The 20,893-nt window shown below is 42.3% G+C and overlaps 1 protein-coding gene across 3 annotated transcripts in view; it reads left to right on the plus strand.

The window, feature by feature from the left end:
- The first annotated feature begins 1,050 nt into the window (after positions 1 to 1,050).
- Positions 1,051 to 20,893, plus strand: part of DSP (desmoplakin) — an 81,348-nt gene continuing 61,505 nt past the window's right edge. Inside the window, exon 1 of one of the 3 annotated variants that reach the window (XM_082259203.1) lies at positions 1,051 to 1,534. In XM_082259203.1, the coding sequence (XP_082115329.1) occupies positions 1,332 to 1,534 (203 nt within the window). In that variant the 5' untranslated portion in view covers positions 1,051 to 1,331. The remainder of the gene's footprint in view (positions 1,535 to 20,893) is intronic. The other 2 variants (XM_082259204.1, XM_082259205.1) reach the window with 2 other exon arrangements.

Raw genomic sequence — 20,893 nt, forward strand, 5'->3', positions numbered from 1 at the left:
CTCCTGTCAGCTAAGCAGAAACACTGATCTCTGTGTACCTGTCACAGAGCGTCCCCCCACCCCCCCACCCACAGTTAGTAAGCACAATTTAGGCGCACACTTAACTCCTTGATCACCCCCAGTACCTTCCCTGCCAGTGTCATTTATACGGTAACAGTGCATATTATTTAGCACTGATCACTGTATTGGTGTCACTGGTCCCCAGAAAGTATCACTTAGTGTCAGATTTCTCCGCCGCAATGTCGCAGTCTGACTAAAAATCGCTGATCACTGCCATTACTAATACGTCCAAAAATCTATCCCATAGTTTGTAAATGCTATAACTTTTGCGCAAACCAATTAATATACGCTTTTTGGGATTTTTTTTTGACCAAAAATATGTAGCAGAATACATTGGCCTAAACTGATAAATTTGATTTCAAAAATTTTTTATTGGGAATGTTTTATAGCAAAAAGTTAAAAAAAATATTGTTTTTTTTTTTTCAAAAATTGTCGCTCTTTTTTTTTTTTTTTGTTTATAGCGCAAAATCTAAAAACCACAGAGGTGATCAAATGCCACCAAAAGACGCTTTATTTGTGAGGGGAAAAAATGGACATCAATTTTATTTCGGTACAGTGTCGCGCACTAACGCGCAGTTTTCTGTTAAAGTAACGCAGTGCCGAATCGTAAAAAATAGCCTGGTCATTAATGAGCAAATCCTTCCGGTCCAGAACTCTCTAAAATGTAAAGGGAAATAGTTATTATATTATAGATTATTTTACATTAATTACTGCAGTTTACCATATGCCAATATCTTGTTCACAATCGGAGGAAGCCCTTTCGAATAAAAAGAAAAAAGGTCTGAGTGTGTGCTTGAGGGCACTGTGCATGCATTGTGCAGAATTTGCTGTGCTCAGGTGAATGGAGCTGTCATACCAGAGGCAGAGCTTAGGACAACAGATATTTAGGGCGTCACCAGCAATCACAATACTTCTGGGAAAAAAAAGAGAGAGAGAGAGAGAAAGAAAGGTGTGTCTGGCTTTTCACAGGAGAGTGCTGGATAAGACCTGCCACCTCCTACTCCTCCCCCAGTCTCTGGCTTCAGGCTCTCCCTGTTCAGAGGCAAAGAGCTGCACAGCAAACAGGACGAAGCTCCTCTGCTTGGTTTTTGTCCATCCTGCACATACAATAGATTTATTTTGGCTTCATTCTCTTCTGGTTTCCAATTTCTCGCCATACCTGGGAATTCTGGCCTTGGGCTGGGCAAGCCTACCTGTCTAACTACGGACGCATATGCAACTTCTTCTTTTCTTAGGGCAAATGCTTTGCTAGTTGCTGATCTCCGAACAGAATGAGTCTTTACGGGTCCAACAATCGGATCAATACCCTAGGCAAACTGACCAGAGCAGAGTCTGGCCAGGATGTTTCCGGCAGGTATGATATGATGAACAACCACCACAAGATAATTACTGGAGCAGGAGCAGGAACAGGAGGGATGCAGAAGATGTACTATGCCCAACAAAGTTACAGCGAACAAACCGGAGATAGCTACGGGTGAGTGAAAAAATGACAACAAAATTTTGCTTTGCACCAATTGTGCATGAATTTGCAAATATTTAAAGGGAATGCATCATCAATTCAGCTTTATTTACATGTATGTGAGATCGACATGTAAACAAGATTAATATAATACTACTATTACGCTGGCCATACATTATACAATTTTCTTATTCCATTTCCTTTAGATTTACTCGTGTAGTACACGAGCCTGCCTTATCGCCAACAAATTGAAAGTGTTTAGTTTTGACTTCCTATATGGATTTGGTAAATCTAAAGGAAAATTGTACTAGAAAATTGTCCTAACATTTATAGGTAAAGTTGATCCAGGGAAAATCTGAATGCCTCTGGGCGTATCAGGATTTTTTTCCTACTGTAGCAAATTGGATCATGCTTTGCTGGGGTTTTTCACCTTCCTCTGGATCAACTGCGGGTATAGGATTGTGTGATTTATTTATTTATTTATTTATTGAATTAGATAGACTTGTGTCTCTTTTTAGAGCCGGTTCACATACAGGCGACCCGACTTGCCGGGGCGACCTGTGAAGTCGCGGTGCACAGCGTGCACCGCGACCTCGGAGCGACATGCACGGACTTCATATCATTGAAGTCAATGCAGGTCGCCCCAAAGTAGTACAGGACCCTTTTTCTAAGTCGTATCGACTTGTGTCACTCCTATTAGAACGGGTCCTGTGCTAATCTATGGCAGGCGACCCACGGCGACTTGTCAGGCGACCAAGTCGCCTGACAAGTCGCCACAGTGTGAACCGGCTCTTAACCTGACTATGTATGTGTAATGTATGGCCAGCCTTACTACTTCTACAAATAATAATTCTATAGCACTGTGCTCCCAGGGTTCTCAAGGCACAGGTTGATGCGATCTTTGGAATGAAGGATTGGTCAGTTGTTGTAAAAAGTGTTGTAAAAAGTGTGACTTGAGGAGTCTTTTAAAAACTTCCCTAGAGAGTGCTTCCTGAACAATGGATGACAGCAAGTTCTGTGTTGTGGGTGCTGAATGTATAAGATCCAAAAGATTTTAGGATAATTATGGCCAATATTTCCTTTCTCTGAGGAGTAAGCGTGATCTATAGAATAGTAATAAAATGTGTTAATGTTTTAAATATTCTGTATCTTTGCAAAGTTGTCATTGCGAAGCACAGTGGAGCAGCCATGTTTGCTTGTTGCATAGGATCCGATTCCAGCTATGTAGTACAACACATTGGTTGTATTTTTACTACTCCTCGTCACCGTGCCAATCTATGAAAATCATGCACTTCCTATGTGGCTGATATCTTAGAGTTTGGTGGTGAGGCTAAGCAACTGTAGTGAAATACAGAGCTCCCTCTAGTTGCTAAATTTCTATATAGCGTGGTTCATGAAGCATGTAGAAAAGTAAATGACGCATTAAAAAAAAAAAAAAAATGACCTACAGGAAAACACTGCGATGATAACTCAAATATGTGCTCACTGCAGATTCTCTAAATTGTCTATTGCCATTGAAAAATGATGTAATTTCATGCACTTGTAGTGTGCTGTGGAATATGTGAAGGTAGTAACATTGATATTACCAGGGAATGCCATCTAAACCAGGGATAGGGCATTATCATTTAGAAGTTTCGATTTGCAACAAGGAAATAGTTTGCCACCTGTAAACCTCACAGTTATCACGCCTAGACAGATAGAGTCTGCATCTTTATTATTGTGCATTCACTATACACCTACTTTATGAAAAGAAACTTGTAATTAAAGTGGTTGTAAACTTCAATCTTTGACTTGTACCTATAGGTTAGCCTTTTTATAGGCTTACCTATAGGTACTGTAAATATCTCCTAAACGTGCACCGTTTAGGAGATATTTACCATATATCCAGCCAAAGACGTCATCGGGGATGGGCTCTGAAGGAGCTGCCGCCTGGGCAGTGTGCGGTTGATGGCAGCTCCCCCACGCATGCACAGGAGGGACGTCATCACAGCTCCGACCAATCACAAAGCCGGAGTCCGTAGACCCGAAAGGAAGATCGGTGAAGATGGACGCGGCCTCCAGCAATGACGTGCATTTTGCAGGTAAGTTTCACATAATGTGCTAGTATGCGATGAATACTAGCACATTATGGCTTTACCTTGCAGGTCAGAAAAAGTCACCCAGCGGCTTACAACCACTTTAAAGTGGTAGTAAACTGTTACACCACTTATACCTACAGGTAAGCCTATAATCGGCTTACCTGTAGGTACTGTAAATATCTCCAAAACTTGAACTGTTTAGGAGATATAGAGTGCATGCAGTCGATGACGTCACCGGCGCATGCGTTTTTGAAGGTCCGACTCACGGTGCCAGACCTTCAGAGCCTGTGCCATTAATGGCGGCTCCCGCATGTATGCGCGGGAGTGAAGTCTTAACGCCCATGGCCATATATGAAGCCGGGGGCGCGAATCCCAGAAGGAAGATGGAAGCCCCCCTCAGTGGTGACAGCACGGCGCTGAAGGGCTTCATTCTAAGATACGTTTTTCTGCATACGATCACATTAGGCCATTGCCTTGCAGGGCGTTTTTTTTTTTTTCCCACCAGCCGCAGTTTACTACCGCTTTTAAGCTTGCCATACACTTTTCTTATTCAATTTCCTTTTTTCGTTTTGGGATTCAGAGCAAGGGACACTTATTAGCAAAAGTTTGTAGGCATAGGACACACACCCTGACATGCCCCCCTTTAAAGGAGGATTATACAAAAAAAATGATTCGCTAACCCACAAGTGTTTGTTTTTTACCTCTACTATTCCTTTTATACTGGCTTTTGACATTTACAAATGCAGCAATTTTAAAATTGGGTGAAAGGTCTAGCAAAGAGAAACACTTTTTGAAAGATAAAAAGTGCATTTTATATACAACTATATAGATCAGACCAAAATGAGGGACAAGTGTGGAGGAAAGAGGGACAGTGGGACTTTGTTCCGAATCGGGGACAGTCCTTTGAAATCAGGGACCGATTATGGATATGGTATAGTACACCACGTATAAAGGAGGCCTTATTTCTGCATGCTTGTTCTGGGTCCTTGAAAGAATTAAAGCCAGAGGCAAACAAGGAAAAAGCATCTCCAGAAGGAGCTGGCAGTCTCTTTACCTCTCTTAGCACAGGTTTCTTTTAAACAAAGTGGTCCAGTGTATGGGTCAGTCATATCCGTTTTAGGTTGTATTTTGTTACTCTTGAGTCTTGTAAATGTATATTTTGAAGGTGGTTTACAACCTACTGACATTTTTCAATGCTAGGCCTAGAAGTCTGCAACTGACTACTATCATGGTTGGCTCAAATTGTTGATTCCTGCTGAAAATTCAATCAGTGGGTGGCCCTGTGGGCATCAACTAGCTCGACAAAACAGCTGATACTTAGTATCTGAACCTTCTCTCTGGCTTTTCATCTCACACAAAAGTGAAACCATGCATGGTGTGCATGGACTGTTCATCCCCTCCCTTTCTGTACACAGGTAAATAAACAGGTTCTGCATAGTGCAGCTCATTATTTTAGATGAGTATTTGCATGTGTATACATCAATGGTCATGCATTTACATGTATGTTACACAAGCTGCAGTATAAATGGATTATATACACAGTAGCTGCATACTTACCCATGTACAGGAACAGCAGGTATACAAAAAAAAAATGAACTTGTAGTGGACTTTTGGCCTTCTTCTTTTAAGAACTCTTTTAAAGAGTTCTTATTACTTTGGAAAGTGTATACTTATTTAACGGAAGCACACAAAGACCCACCCAAGCTCTACTGCTATGTTGAAGAAGAGTATATGAGCAGAGTTTAGGTGCTCTGGCTAGGGCATTCACTGCAGATCCAAAGGAAACATAAGCCAGCAACTTGATAGCTTCTTAATGAAACAGTTTATTTTTGCACTACAGCAATGGCAGAATCCAACAGATGCTAACGCGTTTCGGCCAAAGCCTTTCTTCTATGAGGAAGACTTTGGCTGAAACGCGTTAGAATCTGTTGGACTCTGCCATTGCTCTAGTGCAAAAATAAACTTTTTTTCACCAAGAAGCTATCGAGTTGCCAGCTTATGTCTCTTCTACTTCTCATTTGTTTCCTTTTGGGCTGGTTAATATACCATTGAAAGTTTTCGGTTATATTCTTTGATTAAGATAGCTCTTTATCCAGCCAAAGTCTTGTGAATGATACCTTCTTGTACTCTCTGCCTCCTGACTGTTGCCAGCATTTTTCCTGCCAACTTTGTGGACTACAAAACACCTCCTTCTGTTATGGAGCAGAGAGGGAGATATTATGTAATCTTAAACTCCCTGTTCAAAGGGGACAATGATTCTTAGTACAGTTGGCACCCTAGGACATGGAAGTATGTTACCAGGTTCCACCACATCTAGGAATTGGTAATCAATTTTTGTTCTTGGGTTTAGATACGCTTTGGGTACCCTTATGAATAAGGTTGTTTGGTAAATGCTAATGTGAACATTTCAAAGCGTCTATATAAATATTTTAGTATTGTGATACCAAAATATGACACTGGGCTCGTTTATACTGAATATGGTTGGAGAGCAGTACAAATGGATGGTTAAGCCACATTTTTACCACCTCCCTTATTCTGCAAAGGTAGCTGGATGGGGTTATACACATGCTGTGGCAAAAATGTATGCCCCCCCCCCCCATCACATTTGGTGGGCAGTACCACTGCTGAATGCAAGCCATTAAAGTAAATAGGGCTACACCACAACCACCCTGCAACTGTGTATAACCCACACAATTTTGGCATGGTGCTGTGGTATTTACAGGGTTACATCAAGCAGCGAGGAGGTGACCTATTGCTTCTTCACTGCCTGTCAAACAACTCTGAAAAGAGAATCTGCAAGAGCACATCCAAACTTGGCCTGTGCTTTTTTTTTTTTTTTTTTTTATAAAAACCTTTGTAGACAGCTTACATTTACATTGTTGACATTGTTTAATATGTCAAACTGTAGTCAAACTACAGAATAATGATACATGTATTTGTATAGAAAGATCTAAGAATTGTTAGTTCCACGCACCACCTAACTAGTCTTAAAACCATCTAATACCCATCCCCAGTGGTGTATTTTGGTTTTGTGCTGCCCTAGGCCAGACTAAAACTGGGCACTCCCTCTCCCGCTTCTATGTAAATTTTCCAAACCCTTTCCTGTTTAACGGATGCGACTACAATTCCAAACAAGAACCCCTGAGATCTCGAGAAGGGGGTGGGCGGGAGAGAGAGAGGGAGAGAGAAGGGGGGGAGGGGAAGGGGGGCAAGGGGGCAGGGCGTTAAAGCTGTGACATCACTGGTTGCTAGACGCCTGGTGGCTCTAGCAACCAGTGGCCAATAGAGTCTTATGTGGAGGCGGGGACGGCTATTTTGCTGCCACCCTAGGCCTGGGCCTTGTCGGCCTAGGCCAAAATACAGCACTCACCCACCCCCACTTCCTACTCTGACTAACCGGTGTAAGAAAGATCTGTAGACTTGCCTATTTTCAGGTCGCTTCAGTCCGGTCATGTGACTCAGCTCCCCTGTGTCAGCTATTGGTGCTGCAGGGGAGAGGGAGTGCCGACAGTAGATGGGCCACTGAAGCCTATGGGTGATCATGTGACTGGACCAGCCTGGAAATAGGTAAGTGTACGGATCTATCTTACAAAGGTTATATAGAATAGATGTTAGAAGGAGGCGGAGAAGACCATTTTAAGATAAGTTAGGTGGTGTCTGGAATTTCAACTTTAAGCGATGTTTACATATCAGTCTTTTGATGATCTAGCTAGAAAAGGACCATTTGAATTCCCAGCAGTCTTGTTCATTTAGTTTAAACACATAAGGTTCAACACTGCAGGTGCTGACTCGTTTGTTCCCAAGCCCAAACTTGGCAGCAGTGGCGTAGCGTGGGGGGTGCAGGGGGGGCGGACCGCACCGGGCGCAACATCTGGGGGGGCGCATCAGCAGTGTCACTCTGTCTGTCTGACTATGACATACACAGTTCACACACTGTCTGTGGCTGCCTCCATCTTTAGGCTGGGAGATGTCCAGCGCGGCCGCCCTATGGCTGAAAATGGCGGGGAGGAGCGGGGAGGGGATGGACTGTGCCTCACCTGTCCATTGGTGTAGGGTGGGGTGGCGTTGCAAACCAAGCCCTGCCTATGCCGCCTCTCCTCACTGCTCAGTCAGTTTAACAGTGAGTCAGCAGCCTGGTGCTGTCACAGAGTGGGTTTTTTTTTTTTTTTTAATCACCTGATTAGAGCCAGAGGCTCTAATAGGCTTCAAAAAAGAGTGGACCCAGGGCACGCTGGTCTCTCTGCATTGAAAGGGGGCACGCTGGTCATTCTGCATTGAAAGGGGGCATGCTGGTCATTCTGCATTGAAAGGGGGCGCGCTGGTCATTCTTCATTGAAAGAGGGCACGCTTGTCATTCTGCATTGAAAGGGGGCGCGCTGGTCATTCTGCATTGAAAGGGGGCGGGCTGGTCTCTCTGCATTGAAAGGGGGCACGCTGGTCATTCTGCATTGAAAGGGGGCATGCTGGTCTCTCTGCATTGAAAGGGGGCACGCTGGTCTCTCTGCATTGAAAGGGGGCACGCTGGTCTCTCTGCATTGAAAGGGGGCACGCTGGTCATTCTGCATTGAAAGGGGACACGCTGGTCTCTCTGTATTGAAAGGGGGCGTGCTGGTCTCTCTGCATTGAAAGGGAGCACGCTGGTCATTCTGCATTGAAAGGGGACATGCTGGTCTCTCTGCATTGAAAGGGGGCACGCTGGTCATTCAAACTTGTATTTAGATGCATTTTACTTTAATTACATCAGTATTTTCATAACAAACAATACATGTGCTTAGGGGGTAAGGGTTTCTTTAACTAATCTAGAGGAAGAGACTCGAGTGCTAAAATCCTGCGTCTTAGGGGGCGCAAATTACTTGCCTTGCCCCGGGTGCTGACAACCCATGCTACGCCACTGCTTGGCAGGCCAGGTAAAAAAAGCACACAGTGCTCCCAGCCTCCAACCCCCCCATCTAGGTAAAAGCTGCAGGTCAGGTGACCACTGTTTTGTGATCACAAGGCCTTATTTTCAAGAAGTTGCTAAGCAGACAGGAATTTTTTTTTTTTTTTTCTTGCTCCAGGCTTCCTCACAGGGCAGATGCGTAGGAGGTTTGGCGGGTTTCCTGTATCTCTCCTTTCCCACAAGATATGAAGCACTCCCTCACCTATCAGACAAATGTGCAGACATTGTTGCATATGATTCACAGTAGATAATGTGAAGGACAGGTCTACTTTATTTGGAGAAACTAATGAGTCATGTGTAACAGTATTTGTTATTCTTTCTCAAGTCCGAGTCCTTGGTTTAATGATCTAAACGTAGTTGAGCAGCGGCATCTTTGGTTGTTAAGCTTTTTTCAAAGGAAAGCTAGGTACTAGGAGGAGCCGATTGTTAGGTATTCCTATTGAAGTCTATTGAGGCCAAAAGCGTGCTAAACTGTGGGGGACAGAACATGCTTAGATGTTAACATAAAATAACATGGAAAGCTGAAGCACTTTTGCAAATGTGCTCCAAATATCTCAGCTACGGATACAGGCTTTGTGGTGGATTGGCCATTGAAGCTATAAGATTGTGCTCTGCTGATACCTGACCCTAGGGCCTGTCTCAGTACTAAAATAAGGGAGAAGCCGATTTATTGCCTTCTAACATGTCAAAATGATTAATTCTGCACAATAAAGACCTGTTGATCCTTTGTTTTGGGGTCTTGTATCTTCTGGGTGGATTCTCTCAGATATTTAGTTCTAATTGTGCCAGTGTTGCCTTGCAGAGCACGCCATGCATTTGTAGTAGTTATAGCTTTTTAGGTTGACTATACCCGTCAAATAATGAAAATTATTTCCCTGGACAATACTTTTTTTTCTCTATCAGCAGAGATTTGGGCAAAAATGTATAGTAATAATAAAAATTAATCTTGCTCAATCGCTTAAGCCTCAGACCTCATCTCCCCAATAAAGCTGGATACACACTGTACAATTGTCTTTAGATTTTTTCCTTTAGATTTAACAAAACCATATACCGTATATACTCGAGTATAAGCTGACCCGAGTATAAGCAGAGGCCCCTAATTTTACCAAAAAAAAATGGGAAAAATTATTGACTCGAGTATAAGCCTAGGGAGAGAATGCAGGGCGGCGGGCATGGTACAGGAGAATGCAGGGCGGCGGGCATGGTACAGGAGAATACAGGGCTGCAGGCATGGTACAGGAGAATGCAGGGCTGCGGGCATGGTACAGGAGAATGCAGGGCTGCGGGCATGGTACAGGAGAATGCAGGGCTGTGATCATGGTACAGGTGTACCATGCCCACAGCACTGCATCCCTTGTAGTATCCCCGCATAATGGCAGGTAGTACGGCTGGGTTTCACTTACCTGTTCCAAGGCGCCTTAGATTTAAAAATGGTGCCGCCCGGCGCCAACACGTCATTGTGCATGCGCCACCGCCGCTCGGGAAAGCTCGTATAAGTTCGGCTTGTCCCGAGCGATGGTGGCGCATGCGCGGTGACATGTTGGCACCATTTTTAAATCTAAAGCACGTCGGGCCGGCTGGGGACATTTTTTTTTTTTTTTTGACTTGAGTATAAGCCGAGGGGGACGTTTTTCAGCACAAAAAATATGCTGAAAAACTTAGCTTATACTCGAGTATATACGGTAATATGAGGTCAGACCTAAACACTTTAAATTTGTATGCAATCAGGCAGGCCCTCGCACTACATAATTGAAGGTGAATCCAAAGGAAATCTAACAACAAAAGTTGTATAGTGTGTTTCCAGCTTTGGCTTTCATGCCATTCACAAAGAAATTGTTGGATGATAGGTTGTCTTGTGCAACAGCGTGTGTGTTACCATAAACAACCATATATTGAAGAACAAAACAAAAACAGGTCTGCCAGAAACTTTATTGTACTACCAATAAATCATGATACTAATGTGAACTACATGCATTTACATGTCTGCTGTAAATGTATAACCCAACTCCAAAAACGTTTTTTTATAGTTTTGGATAGGGCAGAGAATGACTAGAGCCTGTTCAAATTTTGTTGCTGTCTGAAATGGGAAAACTCTTCAATTGGGCCACATATAGAAATAAAAACATGGCAGAAATTCTACATTTTTCCTATTCTGACCAAAACAAAAAAGTTGGAATAAGCTTTAAATCAGTTTGCTTGTATATTTCTGTACTTTGTCAGCCTATGAATCATCTTCACCCTAATTAAAGGCACAGGTTTATCAATTTTGATTGTATGGATTCTTCTTTATACTGTAGAAATACGCCACTTTGAAATGCAAAACATGAACAGAGATTCTTAGTTTCTTTGCAAAGCATGCAAAAATATTACATAAAATGGATTTTGGAAGTTTCTTAATGGCAGGTGGGCAGTTTTTTTTTTTCTTTTTTCATTTGTCTTACTCCCCCCAACCCCCACATGTTTAGAAGCAAGTTAATCTCTGCATGTTTGGATGATGTTTCTGAATGTGTTGCTGCTGTTAGGGCGACCTTACATTCCAGGACAGTACTCGCCCTCCCCGCCTCTAACAAAAGAATGTGTCCAAGGCAAAAAGGACTGCACTAAATCTCAAGCCACTTTTCTTTGTTTTGCAAACTTTGTGACTTTGGGATGCATAGTAGTTGAAAGATATTCAGTTTTGAGTTGCAGTAACTGAATAAGGCAATATTTTCAAGGCTTTTACCACTGCTATAGCAACCAGTTTCGGTTTTACGCACAACAATCCTTTAATTTGCTTAGTTCAGCACATTGAACTTTAATGTATCACAAACTAGCTCTAACGTAATGAAACTGGAATGTGATCTTTGTTCACTGGCTTTTACAGATTCTGTGATAGTTGAAAAATTCCCAGCACGGGCAAATCAAAAAAAAAAAGATAATCTTGAATCCCAGGTAGCTTTTAAATAAGTGGCATCAATATAAACCTGAGTTTACAATACAAATAAAATACAATTTCCAACTAAGTTAGTAGTGGTTACAACCATTTCAGGTAATGAGACTGTGAGGGCCATTCATTGACGTGGTCAGCAGAGAAATGCAATGGAACTGATAAAGAGCAACTCTAATAAAGATAAGTCACCAAATATCTGATTGAGCTGTAACACCTGCAAGGAACTTAGCAAAATGCTATTGTGAGAACATTCGAAGAGGATCATAGAGATAAAAAAAAAAAAAAAACTTGTGCTGAATGAAGTTTGAAGACTGCCTTTGGAAACCCTATCCTCTGAAAATGTTATTTTGTCCAACTATCATTATGCTCTAGCTTCAATGTTTTCAGTCATTGACCCAGAAGGAGTATTTTGATTCCAGATCAGGGAGTCAGAAATTGCAGTAGTCAAGATTACTTTGACTAGCCATTTTTGACCAGATTGTGTGACAAACTAATGTCCTGGATGGAGCCTGAGTCGGTTCACACTAAGGCGACACGACTCTGTACTACTTCGGGGGCGACTTGTGCATTGCCATGCACCACGACTTCGGAGCGACTTGCAGGGACTTCACATAATGGAAGTCTATGCAAGTCGCTCCGAGGTCGCCCCGAAGTAGTACAGGAGCCTTTTTCTAAGTCAGAGCGACTTGTGTCGCTCCTATTAGAACGGGTCCTGTGGCGGTCAATGGACCGCGAGGGAGCGCGACTGGTCAGGCTGACAAGTCGCCTGACAAGTCGTGCTAGTGTGGACCGGATCTTAACTTCACTCTACAGCTATTGTCTGTTGGAAAAGTTCATCAGCTAGGTTAGAAAAGATGTACTGATAACTATTCTCGCCATTAGAGAAGTGGTGTTGTAGGCATCATTCATCTCCTCCCTTTCTTGTCCAATAGAAATGTTTTGCCAGGCAGACAGCATTTGTTTATTGTTCCACCAGCCAATCTTGATGGGCAGACAGGTCACTTATGCAGCCAATCTATCCTCACAGGTCTTCGGGCAGCCCAGCAGATAGGACTTTAGGTATTTAGCTTGCACAAACTTTTGCAGGAAGGACATTTTCTTTGTCTGGAAGCAGGTCAAGTTGGGAAGAAAGAACCCAAGAAAGGCCAATTATTCAAGATGGAATTTCCCTTCAATTTTGTTTGGAACTATAACTATGGGATTTATTTACTAAAGGTAAATAGTCTGTGTACTTGCTCTAGATCAGAGGGTAACTTGCAAGTTAAAAAAGTTAAAAATTTGGGTTTGCAGATGATAGAAATCGGCAGAGCTTCCCCTCGGATTTAGAGCAACTGCACATATGGGTGCAATTACAGTGCACAGTACATTTGCCTTTAATAAATTAACCCCTATGACTATTTAAAGGGTTCCCTACGTCTCCACCTCCAATTCAAAGACCAATAATTTAAAAGTCTAATGAATTTCAAAGCAATCTTATACAGGTTCCCAAACTTCCTATACATAAATGTTGTCGAATTACTACTGCAACTGTTTACTTCACTGTGCAGAAGGGCAGCCAAAGTCCCCCGGTGCCACTGGGCCCTGCATGTGAAAAAAACAGAATGCAATGATTTGCAATCTCCTAAACCCATATTTTATTTACAATAGAAAATAGAAAACATATCAAATGTTTAAAATGAAAAAATGTACCATTTTAGAAAATAAGTAATTTTGATGGCCATAACACATTTTTAAATGCTTTCCAATTTCTATTCTATTTTTTTATTGTTTATAAAATATGTTTAAGAGATTTGCAAAACATTTGCAGTTTGTTTTTATGTCGATTTTACAGTGTTCAAACGTTTTTTGGAACTTGTGTTGTATAGGGCCATTGTCAACTTCTCACGTACCTGACTGATGAGTCCGATAGTGCCGAGGAAGGCCTCCCTTACGTATCTGACTCGCAGCCCCTGGTAGAGTAGACAGGTGGCATGGAAGAGCAGAATGGTATGAGGGCCTGGCAGGTCAGCTGTTGGACGGGCAGCTCCAAGGTCCCAGATACTTTAGAGGAGATAACCAGCTGGTAGGAGGATCCGAACAGCAGGCAGGCTGAAGGCTGGAACACCCGAGTCCACACTCGCGCACACCCAGAAGTAAGATCTGGTGGCAGACAGTACATAGTTCAGATGGGTGTGGATTCAAGCGGAGGTAAGGAGGCCGGTAGAGCTCAGACGGAAGATGCTGGAGCGGGGCCCACAGGCAAATGGATCAGAACACAGGCTGGGTCAACAACTGGCAGGCGGCGTGGAATCCAAAGGAGCAGGCAGATTCAGGGTCAGAGGTGAGCCGAGGTCAGGTACAGACAGAAAGCAAGGGAAGTCCAAAAGTCAAGCGGGGTCATACAGGAGATCAATCACAGAAGCAGGCAAACAGGAGCAGGGGTCACAGGAAGATGCAGATCAGACAGCAAAGACACAGTGCTGCTAAGGTGTTTAAATAATGCAGCCTGTTGCCAATCACTGAAATTAGTCTGCACTAAGTTAACCCTTAAGTGGCAGACCCATGACAGCCACTCTATGCTTTGGAGAAATTTCCCTTTAATTTTCTGTTGTGTTTCAGGGAAATTTCCACAGGAGGTTTAACCGTTCCCTGCTATAATTTTTGACTTTATACTTCAATAGTAATTAAACCATGAATATTGCCTTTTTATAATTACAAGCTGTTGAAAACACAAAACTGTGCTTTACATAATGTGATGCAGGTCTTTAAACCAGAATCAACATGCACTGTAACCTTTGTAGGAAAGGCTTTCATTACTCCCACATCCTGCTTATTTCCTACCCCTGTCTAATACTGGCAGACAAATACACTTTACATCATTTACACAAGAATATTTGATAATAAAGCCCCAGAAACTTCAGTGGACTTTATATAATCTAGTGTATCTATGATCAAAATGTAAAATCATATCTTCATTTCCACATTGTATTTAGATTATTTCTAGCCTATTTCTAATAAGAATAAAAGTGCGGGATTACAAAAAAAAACTATTTATACTCCCCTATGTGGATGCAGCATCGGTCCCACGCTGCCTCGAAGACCGAGAACTGTGCGGTCAAGCACAGCTGATTGCTCCGTTCTTAGTCTTCAGTGAGCAGTGACTGTCACCGGCTCTCTGCCCAGCCTCTTCAAATCTCACTAGGGTGCTGGGCTGTGGAGGGGGCAGGAGCGGCATCTGGGTAGATCCCAACATTGAAGTCAAGATCCCTCCAGAGTCTGGAGCAGCTGAGTGATGTTAGCTGACAGTGGTCTTTAGCCCACTCTTGGCTCAACCTGGGTTACAGGAGTGCAGAAATAAGTGCACTCCTGTGACCCACAGAACTAGGGCCAAAAAGCGCTTTGGACCCGCTGCTCTTTTTAATTTGAATGATCTTTAGGTTTGTAGACTTTCTGAAGATCCCCCCACACAATTTCTTCCTTAAATTTAGCATAGTGAGTAAGCACTGCTGTGTCACAGAATTCAGAGCCTGTCTTCTGAACTACAGAAGTGCTGAGAGAAGGAGTTTCAGGAGGCAGAATCAGTACAGAAATCACAGCTTGCAGGTGACAGCAAAGTACCATGGGATATGTAGTCCTTAGAAATTAAAAAGTAAACCGCAGAGGAAAAGCTGCAAAGCATGCAGGGAATCCAGGACGTTGTGGAAAGAGATGGCCAGCAGACAGGCAGAACTCAAAACCCCACAGAACATTTTTCAAGTAGGCTTATATTGGATTGTCAAAACAAACTATTGTTGTTTGTATTGATATTTCAATGCTGATATTATAAAATGAAAGTGTACACTGTGGCTATAAACTTCCTTTAAAGGATGCCATAAGGAAGGAAAAAATAGAAGATATGTGTGTATATGTATGTATATATAATATATGTGTGTGCCAGAAGGTTTGCTGTGTCTCCTGGCACAGTCTGCAGAGCATGAAAGAGATTCCAGGAGAAAGGCAGTTACTCTAGGAGAGCTGGACAGGGCCGTAGAAGGTCCTTAACCCATCAGCAGGACCAGTATCTGCTCCTTTGTGCAAGGAGGAACAGAATCAACACTACCAGAGCCCTACAAAATGACCTTCAGCAGTCTCTGACCAAACCATCAGAAACAGACTTCATGAGGGTGGCCTGAGGGCCCAACATTCTCTATGGGCCCTGTGCTCACTGCCTGGCACCGTGGAACCGTGCCATTGAACACAAGAATTGGCCGGTCTGCCTCTGGCGCTTTGTGCTTTTCACAGATGAGAGCAGGTTCACCCTGGGCACATGTGACACACTCAAAAGAGTCCGGAGAAGCCGTGGAAAATTTTATGCTGCTTGTAACATCATTCAGCATTACCGGTTTGGTGGTGGGTCAGTGAAGGTCTGGGGAGGCATATCCATGGAGCTAGACAATGGCACCCGGACTGCCATTGGGTATTGGGATGAAATCCTTGGACCTATTGTCCAGCCCTACACTGGTGCAGTGAGTCCTGGGTTCCTCCTGGTGGACAACAATGCCTGGCCTTATGTGGCTAGAGTATGCAGCCAGTTCCTGGAGGATGAAGGAATTGATACCATTGCCTGACGTAACTCCAATAGAACACCTCTGGGACATTATTTTTCGGTCCATCCAATGCCTCCAGGTAGCACCTCAGTCTGTTCAGGAGCTCAGTGATGCCCTGGTCCGGATCTGGGAGGAAATATCTCAGGACACCATCCGTCGTCTCACTAAGAGCATGCCCCGATGTTGTCAGTCATGCATACAAGCACGTGGGGACCATACAAACTACTGAGTACCATTTTGAGTTGCTGCAATAAAATTTCAGCAAAATGGACTAGTCTGCTGCATCGCTTTTTCACTTTTGGTTTTCGGGGTGTCTTTGAATTCAGCCCTCTGTAGGTTGATAACTTTCATTTCCATCAAACTATGTGGCATCCTTTCATTCCTAACACATTACCCAGTCCATATCAGTATAGATATCCAGCATGATATTTTTCTTCATTGAGATCTGATGTGTTTTTAACGTGTACCTTAAATGTTTTTTTTGTGAGCAGTGTGTGAGTGTGTGTGTGTGTGTATATATGTGTGTATATATATGTGTGTGTATATATATATATATATATATATATAATATACAGTGGGTACGGAAAGTATTCAGACCCCCTTAAATTTTTCACTCTTTGTTATATTGCAGCCATTTGCTAAAATCATTTAGGTTCATTCTTCTTCCTCATGAATGTACACATAGCACCCCATACTGACAGAAAAACACAGAATTGTTGACATTGTTGCAGATTTATTAAAAAAGAAAAACTGAAATATCACATGGTCCTAAGTATTCAGACCCTTTGCTGTGACACTCATATATTTAACTCAGGTGCTTTCCATTTCTTCTGATCATCCTTGAGATGGTTCTACACCTTCATTTGAGTCCAGCTGTGTTTGATTATACTGATTGGACTTGATTAGGAAAGCCACACACCTGTCTATATAAGACCTTCCAGATCACAATGCATCCTCCACGATGACATCACGGAGCTGGTGGATGTTAAGAGACCTTGCGCTCCTCCACCTTCCATTTGAGGATGCCCCATAGATGCTCATTAGTGTTTAGGTCCAGAGAAATGTTTTGCCAGTACATTACCTTTACCCTCAGCTTCTTTAGCAAGGCAGTGGTCGTCTTGGAAGTGTTTGGGGTCATTATCATGTATGTATACTGCACTGCGGCCCAGTCTCCGAAAGGAGGGGATCATGCTCTGCTTCAGTATGTCACAGTACATGTTGGCATTCATTGTTCCCTCAATGAACTGTAACTCCCCAGTGCCGGCAGCACTCATGCAGCCCTAGACCGTGACACTCCCACCACCATGCTCGATGCAAGGCACACTTGGCTTTGTACTCCACACCTGGTTGCCGCCACACATGCTTGACACAATCTGAACCAAAGAAGTTTTATCTTGGTCTCAGCAGACCACAGGACATGGTTCCAGTAATCCATGTCCTTAGTTTGCTTGTCTCCAGCAAACTGTTTGCGTGCTTTCTTGTGCATCATCTTTAAAAGAGGCTTCCTTCTGGGATGACAGCCATGCAGACCAATTTGATGCCTTGTGCGACTTATGGTCTGAGCACTGACTGGCTGACCCCCACACCCCTTCAACCTCTGCAGTAATGCTGGCAGCACTCATACGTCTATTTCCCAAAGACAACCTCTGGATATGATGCTAAGTATGTGCACTCAACTACTACATGGCGAGGCCTGTTCTGAGTGGAACCTCTCCTGTTAAACCGCTGTATGGTCTTGGCCCCCTGTGCTTCAGCTCAGTTTTAGGGTCTTGCCAATCTTCTTATAGCCTAAGCTATCTTTAGGGGTGTACTCACTTTTGTTGCCAGCGGTTTAGACATTAATGGCTGTGTGTTGAGATATTTTGAGGGGACAACAAATTTACACTATTATACAAGCTGTACACTCACTACTTTACATTGTAGCAAAGTGTCATTTCTTCAGTGTTGTCACATGAAAAGGTATAATAAAATATTTACAAAAATGTGAGGGGTGTACTCACTTTTCTGGGATACTGTGTGTGTGTATATATAATTATACCATAAGGCAGTTGAGTAATTTTCCTTTAGGAGAGAATGGCTCCTCTCTCACATTCACACTTAAAAATGCAGCAGACCACTAATAAGATAAAATAGCATATTTCTAAGTCTGCCATTGTTCCGATGAAAGAAAATCCCCAAAGGAAACAATGTAGAAACCTTAATTGACCCTTTTTTAGAACATTGCACTGTAGGTTTAAATAACCCTCTCTGTGTACAATTCGGCCTTATGTATCAACGTGTTAAAGAGTTGCAGATATTTCCCCAGCACCAGTCTAATTCAGACTTTTAGGCTAGGTTCACTCCTTTCTGCACCCTCCTATATATAAAAAAAAAAAAAAAATTCACTGCTGTTTAGCAAATGTATGGGGTTGCCATTAATCATAATGGCAACCCCATGCACTGGAAATTGCAATGTGGTCTGCCGTGCTGCGAACCGCACAGCACTATGGCTGTGTTTTTGGAAAAGGTAGAGATCTTTTCCCTGCATTTTCTGTAAGTACATTCTAATGAATGGGCTGCTTTGCCCGCACCAGAGCAGCCACCAAAAAACTGACATAATGTGAACCTAGGGTAGGTCTTATGCTACCCTAAGCCTAAGATTTGTCATCTTGTACCTATTAAATTTTATACCATGTGATTTTTAGTGGACCATTATATAAATATAATAACCAATAACGGTCCACCCCATGGATGTTCCATATAGAAGTGAGTGCCTGATCAGCAGCTGGGGAAGGGGGGGGGGGGGTTGAATCACTATCCCGGGCTTGTATAGCCCTCTCCCTAGGGCTGGCGTCCGAGCAGCTGCCAAGGCTGCCTTATGTTGCTGGCACCGACCCTGGGCAATGGTTAACAAAAAAAAAAAAATACAGATGGGTGCCCCTCTAGGAATGGTACGTAGGCACATACCTACAGTGCCTGTTTGTAAATTCGGCCCATTACTCAAAGGAGGGTAATAATGCAAACAAGTGAATTCTAATAGAAGCATAGAGACAGAAGGGGCAATCTTGGTTCTGTGCTTTGATCCTCTATTAATTCAATGGCAAGAAAAGCATTACCATGCCAAAAGCAGTTGTCCATGCTAACCATGCTCCATGCTAACCATTATTTTGCTCGGAGCAAGTGACACTCTCAAGTTGTCTAGGTTAAAAATGTAAATCAAGACACTGTAGTAGCAGATCTTTGTACCTTTTTATGATTGTACACCTTTTATAAAGTATTACATCATTCCTCCCCTGCAGATAACTTTTGTATTTATGGCTGTGAGTAACCTACCTGCCTCCACCCCTGTAAACGAATCCTCTATTACTCCACAGCGTGCATTGCTGTGAATCACCATTTCTCGGGGTTGTAACTCCCTTAGAATCAGTTTCACAGGCTCTATGTTCCACATGTGTTAAATGTAAAATATCTGGATTATTGTTAGTATAAGTGTGAAGACTGTCCTATTCACAAGAAGCTTTCCGTGGATCTGTTACAAAGGTAGAACTGGACAAACTGGCTTTGTATATTTGTTCCCACCATAGGAAATGGGCTATGGCTTATAATTTTGTATGAAGGCTTTACTTTTCGATTTGCTAGTAGTTTTACTTTTTTTCTTACTTTGATTATGTGATTCTAGAAGATGGACCTTCTGATTAGTACCCAGAAAAGAGATAATAGAATGTCTGTAGCTATAGGACAGGAGCTATAAGACGGGAGCAAAAATGTTTCCAAAAATCTTCTAATATATACAATTAGCCTACAGAATTGTTTCCCTTTAAGTGACTGCCCCACCCTCTTAAAGGGACAATATATTTACCCAGCAGTCCTATCTGCATCTTTGGATAGTTTGCATGTTGCCAGAGATTGAAAATCGTTAAACGTGTGCTTTATAGCCGTGATCTCGCTCTACCTTGGGTTAATATTACATTGCACATTTATATTATGAAGGCAATGGTGTTTACATAGTGAATGTATAAACGGAAAGATTTTCTTTTCCACTTTGTTCTATAAGCTGCATGCAAATGTGGCAGATCTCAGGGAAGGTTTGCCTGCTGTTTGTTTTAGCAAAGTTTTTGGTTTCACTGCAAGTGGTATCCCTGTCCTAAAAAGTAGTATGTGACCAATTTTTATGGAAAATGACATTTGCACACTGAGCACGTGGTATCTGATTGGCTTCTGAAGAGCGGAGGAGCAAAGCTATAATACTTTTACAAACAAACATGTGAGCAATTTATTTATTTATTTTTTTTTTTTTTTCATAGGGTATCAGAATGAGCAGTGCTGGCATGTGAAATGCAGTATCCCACAGCAACCAAGCTTTAGATTATTGTTGTAAGATCAGACATGATCTCTGATTGGGTCCTATGGGATGATACATTTTGCAATCAGTAATGGTCTTTGTACTCCTTTTACTAAACAGGCCAGCTTGAGTGCTTTTTACAAGTTTTTTAAACTGATGTTTTACACAATTTATTTGTAAAATTTTTAAAATTTGAATTTTACAGATAAGCATTTAAAGTGTAACTAAAGGGAATATATATATATATATATATATAAAGGGAATATATATATATATATTTTTTTTTTTTTTTTGCAACTTTAACGTAAATGTCACAAAATCTTGGTGTCTTAATATCACTTTACCAATAATTGAAGAAGAAATGTTAGAAGATTAACTTCCCATTCCAATGGGAATTGCAATCTCCTAAATTTTGGGGTGAATATTGCCCCCTCAGAAGAGAAAATGTATGAGTTGAATTATCTTCCTATGTTGAGCTCTAGGGCCACATGGAAACACTCTTGGCTAGGGAGAATGGCAATATACAAGATGGATATTTTACC

This window comes from Pelophylax lessonae (assembly GCF_965119305.1).
Source record: "Pelophylax lessonae genome assembly, chromosome: 5".
Classification (NCBI taxonomy): domain Eukaryota; kingdom Metazoa; phylum Chordata; class Amphibia; order Anura; family Ranidae; genus Pelophylax; species Pelophylax lessonae.